Genomic DNA, 16,590 nt, shown 5'->3' on the forward strand with positions numbered 1-16,590 from the left:
AACTATGAAAATATTGCTGAATTGTAACCACATTTTGTCAGTGCATTGCAACTCTAGCTTGAACAAAGTCCATTCTTACTGGAGAAACTACAGCCGGCAAGCTCCTTATTTTGTGCAGTGCAGTCAACCTGTTCCTGCTAATCCAGGTAGAAAAATCAGCCTGCATGTGCAGCTTTTACACTCACAGAGGCTACAGTGGAATCCTGCCAGTGAACCACAGTGAACGCGAATGCAGAATTAAATGCATTTCTTTAAAGACAGCCTCCTCTAAGAGCTGCAAAATGCAGAACATAAATCATTCACACCCTCAGTGCTGCGAGTTAGTACTGCATGTGTAACTGAACTGTCTGCAGTGTCAGCACAAGCAGCAGTGCAGAGGCTGCCCACTTCTCTACCTTTGAACAGCACACAAAATGAAATGATGCATTAAAACAAAAACAAAAAGCTTTTTTTTACATTTGGTTTATTATTTGGCATCAAACAGAAAATCACAAAAAATACAAATGAAAATCACACTTCTGCTGCCGTAGAAAGTTGGCACATAATCTAGTAAAAGATGATAAAAATATTAAAAAACATAAAAGTAACATCATGAAATAGAAGGAAGCTTCATGTGTTGGTGGAAAGATTGTCCTCGGCTGTGATCAAGGTGTTTGCTGCCCCCTGGTGGCAACGGTCTGTAACACTGTGGAGAGGAGGGAAACAAGACTGTGATTTTCTAACTCATGAGGAAAACAATTCAACTTGAGATGTTGGAAGGATACTTACTAGATCTCCACTGGTTGTTGATTCTGGCTACTCTAGGCTGCAGAAGGAGTCATCATTATCATTTGTGTACAAACATGTCTGCTTTAGCTCAATAGGAATTTTATTTATACTTATTGAATATGGAAGACAGAAAGGTATTTACCCCTTGGAACTCCTGATTCCACATCAGGACCTTTAGACCTGAGGAAAATCAGAGGTTTTATGAGAAAACTCCACAATTATGAGATTAATTAATGAGGAGGCTTCTTTAATCTGATTTGTTTTACCTTGGCTTATCACTCTTGGAGCAGGTACATTTTCTACCTGTATTGGAGGAAAAAGACATAAATTAATACATAAAAAAGCTCTTTTGCTATAAAAGAGATGTGTATTTTCATCCAAAGACTGCTTCCAGCTTCAGCATTCAGCATTGTACCCCCCACCCCAGCTCCAGAGCAAGAGGAGGAAGATGTTGCTCCACGCCTTGATAGGTACATGAACAGTCTTGAACCCGTGCCAGTAAGCCCATCTGGGCTGTGAGCCTTGCGAGGCCTTACAAGCTTGCAGCCTATTGGCCCAAGCTCAAGACTTTCTTCATGTGCCTGAATCAGAGCAAAAGTTAGTTGTTTGACCAAAATGCTTGAGCCAGTTTGTTGAACAACTTCCAGTTTGCAGCATTTGCATAATATCTATAAGAAGAGTTAGAACATCTCACTGCTGTCAAATCAATTAGACCTACTTTAGTTTGCCTGTAAAAGCACATAGGCACACTGTTTACACAGCTCAATATCTTCACTTAACACATTCAGAGGAATTTCATCTATCAAGTACCAACAGATCATTGTTTCCATCATAATTATGCTTTACCTGGGTGGTGGAACCCCATTAATTTTAGATTATATGTCTATTAACTTTTTCTATGTTCACTGGGCTTCTTTTCCCTTCTTTTCTCTTTAATTACAAACCAACACTACCTCTCTTACATAAATACCAGTGTCTCATTGGTTTATTTTCTCCTCTCTACTCATTTTTTACTGTATTTATGAGCAGTATGTTTAACAACGATGCTCAAATACTAATACAAATGTGAAACGCTTTTCTTCATATTTCATCATCACAGGAGGTTCTCTGTGTGTGTTTGCACTTACTGACAATTTAGCAGATTATAATGATCATAATAATTTATGAGGTCAAGATAGCACCGGAAGTAAGCATCAGCTGAAAAATATTTAAGTGGCATCATGGGAAGCTTCAGTGGTAACATGAGGTGTTGCATCGGGACATTGCAATTTTACTCCACTTGTCTTTGCAAAACTGCTCAAGCTCCGTCAGGTTACGCGGGGATTGGGTGTGAAGAGCTCTTTTTGAGACCAACCACAAATTTCCTATTGGATTGAGGTTTGGGCTTTGACTCAGCCAGTCCAGAAAATTCACCTCATTGTCTATAAACCATTTCTGTCTCGCTTTTTCTGTATGCTACAGGTCCTTTTCTTGCCGGAAAGAAAATCTTCTCCTAGGGCGTAGTTCTCTTGCAGACTGAATAAGATTGTCCTCCAGTATTTTCCTATATTTTGCTGCATTCATTTTACCCTCTACCTTTGCTAAACATCCAGGGCTGAATGCCTAGAAGCATCCCCACAGCATGACGCTACCACCATTCTCCACAGTGTGTGTGTGGGGGCTGTTTGTGGTGATGTGCAGTGTTTGGTATCCGCCAAACATAGCATCTTCTCTAGCCTCATCAGAACTTTCTTCCACTTGACAATGGAGTCTCCCACTTCTTGTTGTGAACTCTAGTTGAGATTTAATCTGAGTTTTCCTTATCAGTGGCTTTCTCTTTGCCACTCTCCCATAAAGCTTTAACTGCTGAAGAACCAAGTTGTTGTATTCATAGCCTCTTAGTGGCCTCTCTCACTAGTCTCTTTCTTGTACAGTCACTCAGTTTGTGAGGACAGCCTGATCTAGGCAGATTTACACATGTGCTATATTCCTTCCATTTCTTGATAATGGATTTATCTGAACCCCGGGGTAAGTTCAGATAAATTTTTTTTAATCCCCTGTCATCTACTTTTCAATAACTTTTTCTCTGAGTTCCTTGGAATGTTCCTTTTTCTTCATGGTGTAATGGTAGCCAGGAATACAGATTAACCAGTGACTGGACTTTCCAGACATAGGTGTCTTTAAACTACAATCACTTGAGACACATTCACTGCACTCAGGTGATCCTTATCTCACTAATTGTGAGACTACTAGCAGCAATTATCAAGACCTCTGATAAATTAGGTCGGTCACGCTAAGAGGAGTGAATATTTCTGTAATCACCTATTTCACTTTCACATTACATATTTTTCTTCAATTGACATTACTTTGTAGAAACCTGTTTTCACCTTCACATTAAAGAGGGATTTTTGTATTTTTTTGTCCAAAAAGTCAAATTATATTGACCATGATTGATTTATTAGATCAATGAAAGAGTAAAACATCCAAGGGGATGAATACTTTTATGGGCGCTGTATACTAAAGCTGTTGTTGCAATCTTGTTTTGGCATGGCTTCTTCGGCCTGGTTTTGACTGGTTGTTTACATGTTGACTCAAAGAGGCAGGGTTAAATATGTTGATGTTGTTACACTATACTTGCAGGAAAAGTCAGCATGGCATGTAAAACAGCTGGGAAACCCCAGACCAGCCTGTTGACCTACATACTGTGCAGCCTAAGAATAAAGCTGAGAGCATCCCGACAAGTAAATGACCCTGACAGATAATGTTCATCCTTTAGGCGCTCTCTCTAACACTGGGAGGCGCCAAATACTGCCTTTCAGGACCAGTCATGCTTTGTATCCCTTCATATATTTGGATATACAAAAAAAAATCTAAATTTGAAGGTTCCTTGTGTCTTTCAATTTAATATTCTGTCTCTAAGAATTCTGCCAGGGGTTGATACATTCACTATGTACAAAACTGAAACAACCATCCCCCACTCTCCCTCCGCAAGCTGTTAAGCATCTGAACATGGCCTGACCCCTAATTCCTTTCATGTGCTCACATCTCCACTTTTTTGCACTGGGAACTACACTTTGTACATACTTTGTACAAGTGCCTACTGTTGACTAATGCACATTTGCACATCCATTATGTTTACATATTGCACTGCTGCTGTCTTTAGCTTGTTTGTACATCTTTATATCAGGGACCTTACAAATCTGTTCATTATACTGCTGTCTACTGCTTTATTGATCCGTCTTTGGTTAAGTTTTTACTGTCTTTTATATTCATCTTTAATTGTAACACTGCTTTTAAGCACACAACTGTCATAATTATTTATATTTAAGCTAAGGGAGTGAGTTAAGCTGAAAATCTGTGTATTTAAGGATTTGTGCATCTATCTACTTACAAAGGTGGCCTTCAATTCCTTAACCGTGGTAGTTTTACCTTTAGAAGAAAGATTGTGCCTTTTAAATGTGTAATGTGCTACAGTTTAAACAGCATAGCAGATATAAAATATATCCTAAATGAATGTATCATAGAGAGATGACTTTGAAAAAGAGTGAAGTTAAATTCCCTCTTGGTTCGTTGTTCTCAGCTCTGAGTTCACAGCATTTTCTTCAGTTAAAACAAAACATGAACATGTTTGCTACGTGTCGCTTAGCTCTATGTTTTGCAAATTCAATCCATCAGTCAATCAGTCTTTTATTGTATAACACATATTCATAACCATAATGTAAAATTATCTCAGGACACTTTATAAAAAGGGCAGGTCTAGACCTAACTCTTTGATGTTGCCACATGTAACACTAATTACAATGAGCTCAGCATCAGCAATAATTGGCTTTGTTGCAGTGGCAAGGAAAACCTTCCCTTTTAGAGGCAAGAACCTCCAGCAGAACCAGACTCATGTTGACAGCCATCTGCCAAAGCCACATTTGTCTGGGTTTCAATTCTTGTTGAAATTGAGGGGTGGGATGAGGTATAAAGAGAAGCTTCGATTAGTTCTAAGACTCGCGCTAAGGTACAAAATCTTTAAGACAACTGCTCAATAAGCCACTTGTTACACCTTTAAATTCAGTTTTCTGATTAAAAAAACATGCATTTAACACCTTTTTCCTTTCTAATAAAATCTGTTCTCTTCTTACAGATTCCTTCATAGAGTACAGTAAGTAATCCTCTGTGGTCATAAGCAGGACGTTTGGCAGAGTGTATGGGTTCATATGAATTATTTATTGGTTGGTTTTGGTTTCAGGGCTACCACTGGCACTGACAGTATGTGCTCACTGTGGGAGGAGGAACCTTGTAAGGACACTGTGAGTGAGGAAAGGGAGAAGGTATAAAGGGCAAATTGCTGTGACACAGAGATCACAGGAGGGTTGTGTTGCTGAGATTGTGCAAGATGTATTAGTGTGCCTCCCTCCTTGACAACTCACAGACAGAAGCCTACTTGTTTTGCAGCAGCATCAAGTTTGGAAGAGTGTGAGGTCAACTCATAAGCACAAATATCAGTGTGGTGACACAAACAATCAGCATTACACATCTGCTGTGGCTAAAACACTTACTAACAATGAGGGCGATACCCATCAAGAACAGCACCACTGCAAAAACCAGGCCTCCGATCCTCAGGGATTCATAATCTGAAAAGAAACAAAATACTTCAGAATATGCTAGCAGTAAAACATATCAACATTTGAAATACATAACACCATGAATCGAAACGCATTTAGAAGTCTATTATGAGGCAAATTCTGTTGCAACAGCAGCATTGTATAAATGTTCTGAAGCCCACAATGAATATGTTGAACACCACAAGTATGAATGAGCTGCAGTAATCAAACTGTGAGCCCAGCCTCAACAGTAAGCCTAGCTAAATAATAATGAAACTGGACATGTTATAAGCTTCAGCAAATACAGTTCCTGAAAAAGTATTCACCTCCTTGGATGTTTTACCCTTTTATTGATTATACACATCCATGAGTTAATATAATTGGGCGTTTTTACTTAAAAAATTACAAACAAAAAATCACATCTTGCAGATCAAAGTGAAAACAGATTTCTGCAAAGTAATACCAATTAAAGAAAATATATAATGCAAAATAAGTGATTTTGCATTATATATTTTTTATATACTCAGTTACTCAGTCAGTATACGGACACAGCCATATGTAGTTTTTATCAGTTCTTCAGTAGTTTCTGATCTTGTTGATTTAGACCCATTAAAATTAAGTGTTGTTTACTTGCATTACTTGTAGGAGTATTTATTCTCTTCACAAGATCTTTTAGAAAAAATTTCCAGAGCCTGAGGACAAATAATACCAAAAACTCCCAAAAAAGATCAAACAGACCAAAAAAGTCAAAGCAAAATAAACAGAACTTAGTATGATAGGAATAATATTATCTTTCTTATGCCTGTTTACAACATTGAACCCCTGAGAAGCCTGACCACTGCATTGAAACCTCCGCTTCCAGTAAAAAGGCTTTTCGACCAAATAAATCAATAAAGGGTTTTCAATAACAACACATTCCATAGCAGAACCTCTTAACATATCACGGCACATTTGAGTAAATCCGTTCACTTTGCTGTCTGAAAATTAGGCCAGCAGTGGACAGGATTAGGAGTATTTTCAGTGGGACTGTCTCAGAAGTTTGGCCTCTGGGGTGAAAGTTTTCCATGAGTCCTGGAAAAACAAGTGGAAAATGCAAAAACTCATCTCGACCTCCCAGATGTTTCCTGTGTAAAGGGCCGACTGTTAAAAGGACGTGTTTATCTGCTCGACACTCACCGTACTGAAAAGCGCTGTCATAGTCTGTCAGGAGAGAACAGAGAGAAGAAACAAATGAGAAGCAAATTTAGCTGCTGACACACTTCACATTGTACTCGTGATGTGATGGCCATTCAGCAGTTTTAGGCCCTGGTCATTCATCTAGTCATTAGCCACTTTAGTGTCAGGACTCATTTATACGCTGGTTAAAAAGGAGTGTGCAGCTTATCTTAATATGACTTCTTGGAGCTTCTGCTCAAATAATACCCACCTTTTTCATCGTCTGCTGCAGAAGCTGAAAGAAAGAAGAAAAATTTATGTTATCAAAATACATTAAAGTGCGAGCAACGGCAAAAACTGTGTGGAAGTAGACTTAATTTAGTGGGGATTTTACAATACACTCAACCTCTGATACAATGTGTCACAATACTGGGTCATATTTTGTCATTTATAAGGGTTTTTGAAATTACAAACACGTGAAATTACAGGTACATCTAAAAATTATATGGAGGTAAGCAAAATCCAGGTCCATCACTGTAAAGTTAATCTCTGATAACCATATCTAATTTTTATCCTAGCAACAAAAGCAACACAAATGAATTTTAATCATTGTTGCTGTAGTAAATACTGCCTTTTATCAAGATGTAAGACCCTTTTTGAACCCCTTTTTACAAAACACAATGACCTTCTTTAGGCGATAATAACAATGTGAATGGGCACGTTGAAGTGAACCAATTTAGGTAGGGAAAATGGGTCAAAATTGGCAATTAGTGTCAAAAATTGGTCATGGTAGCAATTACTAGAAAAATGGGTTAAAAGTGGCAAAGATGGAAAAAAAGATTTCAGAAGCATTGGAAAAAAAGTTGCAAGAAGATGTATGAAGTGGCAAACACGGGTTGAAGGTGGAATATGGTTTGGAAAATGGGTTAAAAGGTGGCAAAAATGGGTGGAAAACGTATTGAAAATTTGTCTTTAATGGCACAATCGAACAATTTTGACATCCGACCCAAAAACATCTTGGCACACTTTTCAACTTAAAAAAGAGATAACTATTAGCCTGGTCTCTAGCACAAATGCAAGTGGTTCAACACATGTTTATAAATCACAACAGGGGAGGACCCATTCACTGGGTTTTTCAGGGGCCCAGCCTAATTCTGTGGTCAGGCCTTATTAGGACATTGGTCCTTAAGAGATCACATTCCCAAAGAAGGGGTGAAGAGGCAGCCAAATGGTCTTCTCTGACTTGTCCCCTCCAACGTTCAATCAACTTATCCCTCACTCTGACAGGACATTTGCGTAAAGTTAGAAGAGAATATTTTGTAGCATTTTGCAATATCAACGTTTACAATCAAAAGACAAACATGAGGCCAAATCACTTTGACCTTTGACCTTAGAAATCTAGCCAGGTCATCCTTGAGTCAGGGTGGACATTTGTGCAAAGTTAGAGGAAAATAACCCTACCCTTGAGATATTGTGTTCATAAGAATGGCCTGATGACAGAAAATGTCACGTTTCCTGGGCTATTGCTGGTGCACAGGCATAGAAAACCATTTGGGTTGAACGACAGAAGTCAAAAACAGATCGTGCCCACTCCTGACTGAAGAATATTTCTAAATATATAATTTAGTCCAATCAATTTAAATTTCCATGTTTGTTTCCATGTTTAATTAAGTGTGCGGTATTGTTTTAGTCCTATAATTCAGTAATTAAAGAGGCCAAAATTTTAGCATTATACTGCAACTTGCTTTTAATTCAGTCGGCCTATGTCTAAAATCATATGCTAATTTATTAATGACAATATTGCAGAAACTCCTTTTCAAAGATCCTCAACATATGTGGATCTCTATGCTTATTAAATAACCAACGTTTTCTGCACACTTCAGAATATGTGAAATAATAAAATAATTGCAACTCCAAACTAAAGCAAACCTCACGATTGTTCTCCTATCTTTTCTATTGTTGGCCTTCTTTGTAAGTATTTTATTCTCCTGATCAGTATTTTTCTGAGGGCTCCTAGGAATATGGGAAAGTGCACACCCGTCTGCTCTTTCACATCCCCTCTCCCATGTGGAAAAACTAGTTGGCTGCGCTCACGTGTCTTTTGAGTCTTACTAGAAAGCATATTGAATTTGGTTACTAGCCAAAACACAATTTCTGCCTTATGTTCAGTGTTGGAGCAAACAACCGGAATAATTAAGGAGATAACTTCACTTGGAATAATAATAAGACAAAAAGACTTTGTTTATTTGAGCAGCAAGTGTTGGAGTGGAGTGGGAACAATGTGACCTTGGAGAAGCACACTGGAGGTCAGAGAAATACTTTTCTGCTTGTGCTCGGCAACATTTCGCATCATTAATGTGTTTTTTTTCCACAGCTCTCATTAAAATATTGAACAGACTGTGTGCGGCTTTTTAAATGTCAGGCAGTCCTAGCAGTCGTGCTTATCTCTAAACTTTGACGAGTGATGTCGGAAAAAGTGAAATGATAATCTGTTCATCTTGTAAAAGTAAAGTTTGCCTGTTCAAACTCACTCCAACAGTTCATCCACAAAAAAAGAAACACTTTCTTGATACGCATGAGTCAATCAAGTATGAGAAAAGACTGACAGAGGATGATGCACTGAATAATATTTTAAAGACTCCAATCCTATTTACCGCAGAGGCAGGTTAGAAAGCTACGGTTAACTCTGACCTCATTATCAGGCAGCACATGTTAATGTTAGTCTATTCTTCTTTAAAGCAAAAACATGCTTCACTATATTGGTACTGACAAGCTTTTAAAATAAGGACTGACACTAAAAGCCTTCAGTGTCAGAGAAGGTGAAAAGGCTCTGAGTGTAGGCAAAGCTGCTTAACATCAAGCTCCACTGACGGCATGCAGGGCGCACACAGAGGCCAACCACAGCCCAAGACTTGCATTAACAATGGAAAAAACTTGGAAAGAGTCTGAATAAATGATTATTCGAACTGCAGTACAAAAAAACATTTACAATGGTCCGACATGGTCTTTGTCAACGAAACACGATGATGTTAAATGATTTAAATAGAAAAGCTTGATATATAAATTAAACCAAAAACTGTATCCCGGGTTCACAATATGATTTAATCCCAAATTATTGAATAGATGTCCAATTTGGGTCAATTTATGACTAGGATTCTTTTAATTCCTTGAATAAAAAAGTATTAAAAATAAAAAAAATTTAAAATAAATATAAGCAATGATAAAATTAATTCTTCTTAAGGAAGACTTATCTCTATATTAAGATTCTCCATAAGGATGTGGAATATATACAGAGGGGTCCAGACTGTCGGCATGGAAAATGTTCTGCTTTCTGTTTGCAGTCTGAGCTTTATAGAGCAGTAACATTTCAACAGACCTTCGAGCATATTCCAGACGACTGTGGCTCTGTAGGTAGAGACGGTTGTCACACAAGCTGAACGTCACGGATTTCATTCCCAGCCACTGAAGTCACTTGTACAGTGCATTCAGAAAGTATTCAGATCCCCTTCACTTTTGTTTTTTTATTTGACTGTTTTGCAGCCAGATGCTACAGTAGAAAAAAAAGCATTTTATTCCCATTAATCTACACTCGGTACCCCATCATGAAAAAGTAAAAACAGAAGTTTAGAAATCTGTGTAAATTAATGAAAAATAAAAAAACTGATATATCACATTTACACAAGTATTCAGACCCTTTGCAAAAAACACTTGAAATTTAGCTCAGGTTCCTTCCATTTCTCTTGATATTTGCTCATATGTTTCTACACCTTGATTTGAGTCCATCTGTGGTAAAATAAATTGAATGGACATGACTTGGAAAGACTCAAACCTCTCTTTAGAAGGTCTTGCACCTGACAATGCATATCAGGTTAAAGAAACGGCCTGCAGAGCTCAAGGGCAGGATTGTTGCAAGGCACAGATCTGGGAAAGGCTAAAAAAATCTGTTGTGGTGAGGGTTTCCAAGAGCAAATTGGCCTCCATAATTCTCAGATGGAAGAAGTTTGGCACAACCAGGACTCTTCCAACACCTGGACACCAAACTGAGCAATCGGGGGGAGAAGGGCCAAAGTAAGGACAGTAAGTAAGGACAACCACTGCAGCTCTCCACAGATCTCAGCTTATGGCACAGTGGCTAGATGGAAGCCTCTCCTCAGTGCAAAACACATGAAAGCTCACTTGGAGTTTCCAAAAAAACTCCACATGAAGGCCAACCCTATGGCTTGTTTTTTGCTCTGATATGAATCCTCAGCTCTGTAGAGAGGTGTGTGCCTTTCCAAATCATGCCTAATCAATTTTTTTCAGAAAAATAAGTCTGCACACCGGAAGCTGCTCCGAAGCATGTTTAATGAAGATTATCACCACATATGTGATGTTTTTCGTCCCCTAACTCTTCATCAGAAATCAATTTAACTCACCACAGATGGACTCCAATCAAGGTGTAGAAACATCTCAGCAAAGATCAAGAGAAATGGGAGGCACCTGAGGTAGATTTCAAGTGTTTTTGCAAAGTGTCTAAATACTCATGCAATGTGATATCCAGTTTCTTAGTTTTCAAAATTGAATAAAAGATCTAAAATCCTCATTTCATTTTGTCATTATTGGGTTCTGACTGAGCGTAGATAAATGAGGATTAAAATGTTTATTTTACTGTAGCATCAGGCTGCAACATAACAATTTTAAGAAGTGAGGGGGGTCGGAATACTTTCTGAATTTACTGTAGATCTACAGTGTGTAATTGGGCAGGAGGCTTAACTCCAAATTGCTCCTACTGCCGTGTTTGTGATGTGCGAATGGATGCGTATAATGTGTATGAATGGCATTAGTTAAAACTGATAGCCATTCGACACAGCAGCCTTTGCAATTAGTGTGTAAATGTGACCTGAAATTTAAAAGGGCATTGAGTAGTCAGATGACTAGAAAATAGCTAATGACACACCAGCTTCTATCAGTGATAATCTAATGGTGTAAATTTCTATGAAAAGATGTCTGTGGATATAGAAACAGATCAAAGTGCAGCTGACAGTCCTTTTATAGATCAAACATTTTAACTAAATACACAAACAGCCAAATCTGTGAGACACTGTGTTATTAATGGTCAGTAGTGTTCAGATTTCCAGACAATCTGAAACGATCTGAAATGATAACTCTGACTGCCTTTCAACAAACTAGCATTTAAAAGTTGTTTTCAACTTGAGTGTCTGGCAAATGTTGCAACACATGTGCAATTTTCACATATCTGCATCAAGATGTTGCTATTCATGGCAAATTTAATCCCCATTAACTGCAACAAGAAAGTCTGTTTCTTCTTAAAGCTCATACCTCTGATGAGTTAGAGTGAGTTTATATAACTTGTAGAATTCTGTTTAACTGATTTGAGACCTCACAGATGAATATGTGCTTGTTTAAGGTGTTACGGACCAAGAAATTATGGCGTATGCTGCAGAGGTTAACACCGCACATAAAAGGAAGTATTGTCTGGAAGAAGACTAACAGCATGTCCCAAATTGAATTCTTCTACAAAATACTAAACATTTTGAGTAGCCTACATAAGTGCACATAGTGTGTTCGCACTGAGATATCAAATGTAGCATACTGACATACCCAAAAAACACCAGAGAATTTAGTGTGGACCAAACACACTGTGCTCCACAGATGTAGGAGATGCTGTACTTTTAGCATGCTAGTGCTAACTAGCATTAGCATCTGCTTGCTAGCTAAAAGCAGCAGATTTCCAGCAAGTAAGAGCCTTTTTGGCAATATAAGTTCATTTTCTTTATAAGAATAATATCATTTAAAAAAACAAGTTACATGAATCTTATAGTGAGTAAAAATATCCATTTCAAAACACTCTGGTTGCAGACCATTCATTTCTGATGGCTACTCTCACAGACTGTTGATCTGAGAGGCCATACAGCTCAGAAACGAAATACACACGGACACTTTTGAAATCAAATTGGATCAAACGTCAGTTTAGGGTTATGATAACGGTTTAGATACCATAAGTTAAAGCCTAACCTGCAAAACATTTGATAAAGTTGAGTAGACAGACTGCTAACAGGAAAATAGCTTGTCCTCCATGAAAACATTCTAAAGCACCAAGAGTAGTTTACGTAGCTCTGTTAGCTTTGCAAAATATGTAGCTAAAGCTAAGCTTGCTAAAGCTAAGCTAACAAAGCAGCTACATGAGCTCAATAAGATACATAAGCTATGTATCTAAATTTTCTATGTAGCTAAATTAGCTTTAGCTATGTTAGCTAAAGGTGATGATGCGGAGCTAACTTAGCTCCATTTGCTTGTAACAGCATTAATTGCGTAGCCAGGTCAGATTTAGCTAAAGCTAACAAAGTGAAGGTGAGCCACCATTCGTGTTACTACTTCTAAAGCAGGCTATACATGATTTATTCCTGGATTAGACATCCATCCTTTTTTTCTGTATTTTATCAATAAAATGTCTGTAAAAGTGGCTGTCAGAAATGTACGGTCTGCAGACCCCTCTCTCAAATTTAGATGATAATCACCTAACAGCTACCTGTAACTAGAAGAAGTAGAAGAAAACAAGGGCAGTTTAACTGCTGTCTCTTCCTGTTAGAGTAAAACAGCAGTGCGTGAATTGAGACAATACTAGCCCACTGTGGTTAAGAGCTCTTTACTGCATTTAAGTGTACAGTATAACAACATTGTAACAGAGGTATGTGTTTTAACACATGCTTATACTAACTGCTAGCTTCATCTGAAATATGAAGGATTTGTTCCCATAGGCCTTGAGTGTCACACAATGATAGATAATGATTGCCAAAAGATGAGTGAGATTGCATAAAAAGTGGCACTGACGAGTGCTACCCCTTCAACTACTGTTGTTGTGCAAGAGAAGCCAAAAGCAGAAATGCCCTCTGCTGGTCAAAGAATAGTACTGCAATATATATATATTTGTCAAACTGATTTAAACTTTCTATTCTTGCACTGATTTTTAATCGTAAGGTGAGGAATCATTACATACCTACTGCTAACATGAAAAACAAAAGGAAAGCATGGTAGTAACAGTGAAAAGCAGAAACAAACGAAAAAGTCACAAAATGAAATGCCCATGCACTCTCAGTGACCACTGTAATGCAGCAAACTTACCCACCACTTCCCTACCAAACGCTGATCCTGTTTTACAGACATAGCAGTTGGTTTAGCAAGGAGGGACTTACCAAACCAAAGTCACAGAGAAAGGAAGCAGCTACAAAATCAGCACATTCACTCAGGTTTATTTCTAAGAGGGAACAAGAAGAAACCTGTTCATGCTCACCGACTGCAGGAGCCAGCCAGGAGCAGAATGCCACCAACACCAGGACATCCATTGTACCTGTGGGTTAGAATGGAATAACAAGAACAGTCTTTAAAATAAACAAATCTTCATTTGAGCACCCACAGAATGTGCTCCCATATTTAGAAATGTCAGTTTTAAGATTTGGTATAAAGTACAATGACAGGAAATTAAGGCTTTTTGTGGGATTTACAGATAAGTTTGTAGCTTAGAGACTTCCTGAACTAAAACAACTTGTCAGTAACTGAAACCGCCTTTCTAACAAAGAGGAGCCTGTTTTCAAGCTCTTGGATATGGCCACTTAAGGTTACTTAGGGCTACTTGCTGCTGTTCTCAAGAGCTGCTAGGAATGATGTATTGGCAAAGATTTCCCAAATTTTGCCAGTCACCCTCCAAAAACAATGGATCTTAATGAGTTAGACCCTATATACATCAACAGGTTTCTTTTTTAAGTTTTAGATAGCATCCTTATGGGCCACAGGATGCAATATTTGGTTTTAGTGGGCTTGACAAACTTTCATGATTAAAGTCAAACGAGAGGCCCCTTTAATCAATGGTAGACACACAAAGCTCAAACTCCATTGCAGGCAAACACTCCACAGCAGGGTCACCATGTTATCTGAATATGTGTCTTAATAGCATGGTCCTCTTACTCTGAGTAAAGAAAGAGGGTCTATTTCAGGCTCTGTGCCTCAGTTAATGGGACTTGGCAGGAGAGGGGTGCAAGGCAAAGACTGCTTGGTGTTGAGTTGCGTGTGATATTTGGTCACTGGGCTTGGATCAGATTTTTGGCTGGGTCATCCAGTCAACTCACAGGACATGAAGCTGTTCTGGGGGCTGTTTTCTGCCCATATAATATCTGGGACATTCTTTCAGATTCAGTGACACTCGATATGTCTACAGTCTAGAGCCTCTGCAAGGCTGTTACTCGTGACTGGATGCATGAGCTGCAGAAGGTGTTCAATTTAAATAACCCACAAGACCCAAGAATGTGCATTTTTTGAAGGCTTTGCAGCCACATAAAACAAATAAAATAAAAAACGGTGACAAAATAAAACACAGGTAAGCTCTTGCAGAATCAAAACAGTGGAATAAAATATTTTAGATTTCAATGATCCAAGCCAGCAAAGCAATAGTACCCTCGCGGGCTCAAATCTCTCTCTGCTGGGGATTCATGCATGACTAAAGTGGGGGTGTGAGCATGGAGCTACAGAGAGGAAAAACGAACACTTCAACCCCAGGAGCAGGATTAACAACAAAGGCCTGCCAATCAAGTTTAATCAAAGCAATACAGGGCGAGTTATTCTTACAGAAACCAATCCAATAATCATATTTGTTGGCTTACTACGCGGTTGAGGTGATGGGGAGACAAGACAGAAACCATAACGCAGTACTCTAAGAAATTAATTAGTATGGATTACAATAAAGTGGGTTTAAATGGGCAGTTGTTAATTAAAAAAATAACGTTTAATCACGCAGGCTAACCCATTTCAGAGTAAATCCGGGCATACTAGGTTCAAGTAGATTCAAAAAACAACCTTTATTTTATTCAATATCCAGAGGTCCTTTCCTATAAAAATCGTTAAGAAAAAATCCACGAACAGTTTGCCATTAAAGAGCATAATTTTTCGTTTTTTACGACTGTTTTCACACCTCACGTTGTTGGTCTCGCTCATTCACGCGATACAACAGGAACTGCGAGAGTGTTTGACTGCAGTGTCTGAAGTGCCGCAGAGTTTAAGTGTGAAAGGAAACTTCGTGTAACTTCTCAAACGGCTTGGCTTTTTCAGACAGGATACAACCATGCTTGCAAAACACATACTTAATCAGTACAATCAACAGGTAAAGAAAAAAGTCGTGTATCTTGAAATGTTGGTGCTGGCTCCGTGTGATTAAGTAGCCACATGTTCACGTTTGCATTTCTAGATTGGGGGTAGAAAGTCGGGTTCAGGACACCCGGGTAATCAACGAAAGAGGGAATAGTTATGAAAAAGAAAAACATGTGGGTACAGGCGTTTTTTTCTGCAGATTGGAGCCTTTAAATTTGCATTTATCGCTCTAATTATATGACAAATGTATAAAAAGAAATGTTTTATATAAGAGGAGCATGCATTAGATTTTAATAAATAAGTAAATTTAAAAGAACTTACCGTGTTTCAGCCTCTGTGAGGTTACACTAATCTCCGCCCAGTAGACTCAACTTTTCTGAAAACTTTGCAGTTGCTACTTAAGCACAAAAAAAGCAAATGTTTCATGCAAATCTTTCTCGTATAAAACACTGATATGAATAATGAAAGGGAAAAATCTAGAGAGGTTCTCAAATAGTTTGCTGTACAAAGTGAAGCTGTGTTCCTCCTTGGTTGTGTCTCAGGAATGGAGTAGAGGAGCTGAAGAGAGGGGGGCGGGGTGCTGGTGTGAGCCACTGGAGTTACCTCCTAAAATGACCCTGTGCTTTTCTGCTCAGAGGTAAACAACACCATCCACACTACATGATCCCAGAAACAATCCAAACTCTTGAATGATTAATGTGACTTGAAATAAACTGTAAAGCATGCTTATTTACCCCCACACAGTCAAATATAAGAGATACAGCAGCATAAACAAGTGAGCCTGTATTTGTGCTGTGGTGTAATTTACAGTCTTTGGAGAGCGGTTTAGCAAAGTGAAGGGAAGGCATAAACACCATTGTGCTTTCACGGGCAGCACAGCCTGTCAGTGAGTAATAGTTTTCTCCCAGCTATATGAAAACTGTCCTCCCAAGGTCCTTCCCACCAAACTGCCACATTG

The 16,590-nt window shown here is 38.5% G+C and overlaps 1 protein-coding gene across 2 annotated transcripts; it reads right to left on the reverse strand.

Annotated features, from left to right (window-relative positions):
- Positions 1-453: 453 nt before the first annotated feature.
- LOC121513990 (FXYD domain-containing ion transport regulator 6-like) lies at positions 454-16,210 on the reverse strand. Of its 2 annotated transcripts, XM_041794041.1 has the most exons (10): positions 15,954-16,208; positions 13,786-13,842; positions 13,617-13,643; positions 6,766-6,789; positions 6,516-6,539; positions 5,295-5,369; positions 1,035-1,071; positions 911-948; positions 769-805; positions 454-685 (listed from the first exon to the last, which is right to left on the reverse strand). In XM_041794041.1, the coding sequence occupies exons 2-9, from the start codon at positions 13,835-13,837 to the stop codon at positions 801-803; spliced, it is 282 nt and encodes a 93-aa protein (XP_041649975.1). In that variant the 5' UTR covers positions 13,838-13,842; positions 15,954-16,208; the 3' UTR covers positions 454-685; positions 769-800. The 2 variants fall into 2 exon arrangements, with proteins under 2 accessions (XP_041649975.1, XP_041649976.1); XM_041794042.1 differs by lacking the exon at positions 13,617-13,643 and having other exon boundaries at positions 15,954-16,210.
- Positions 16,211-16,590: the final 380 nt, after the last annotated feature.

The sequence above is a fragment of the Cheilinus undulatus genome, linkage group 8, assembly GCF_018320785.1.
Source record: "Cheilinus undulatus linkage group 8, ASM1832078v1, whole genome shotgun sequence".
In the NCBI taxonomy this organism is placed as follows: domain Eukaryota; kingdom Metazoa; phylum Chordata; class Actinopteri; order Labriformes; family Labridae; genus Cheilinus; species Cheilinus undulatus.

Bases quoted from the DNA above. Each gene is read 5' to 3' on its own strand.
- LOC121513990 (XM_041794041.1), bottom strand. From the start codon at position 13,837: ATGGATGTCCTGGTGTTGGTGGCATTCTGCTCCTGGCTGGCTCCTGCA. The intron at 6,790-13,616 runs GTAAGTTTGCTG...TCTTTCTTTCAG, and splicing joins GTTTGGTAGGGAAGTGGTGG to CTTCTGCAGCAGACGATGAA. The intron at 1,072-5,294 runs GTAAGTGTTTTA...CCTCCAATACAG, and splicing joins GGGTATCGCCCTCATTGTTA to GTAGAAAATGTACCTGCTCC.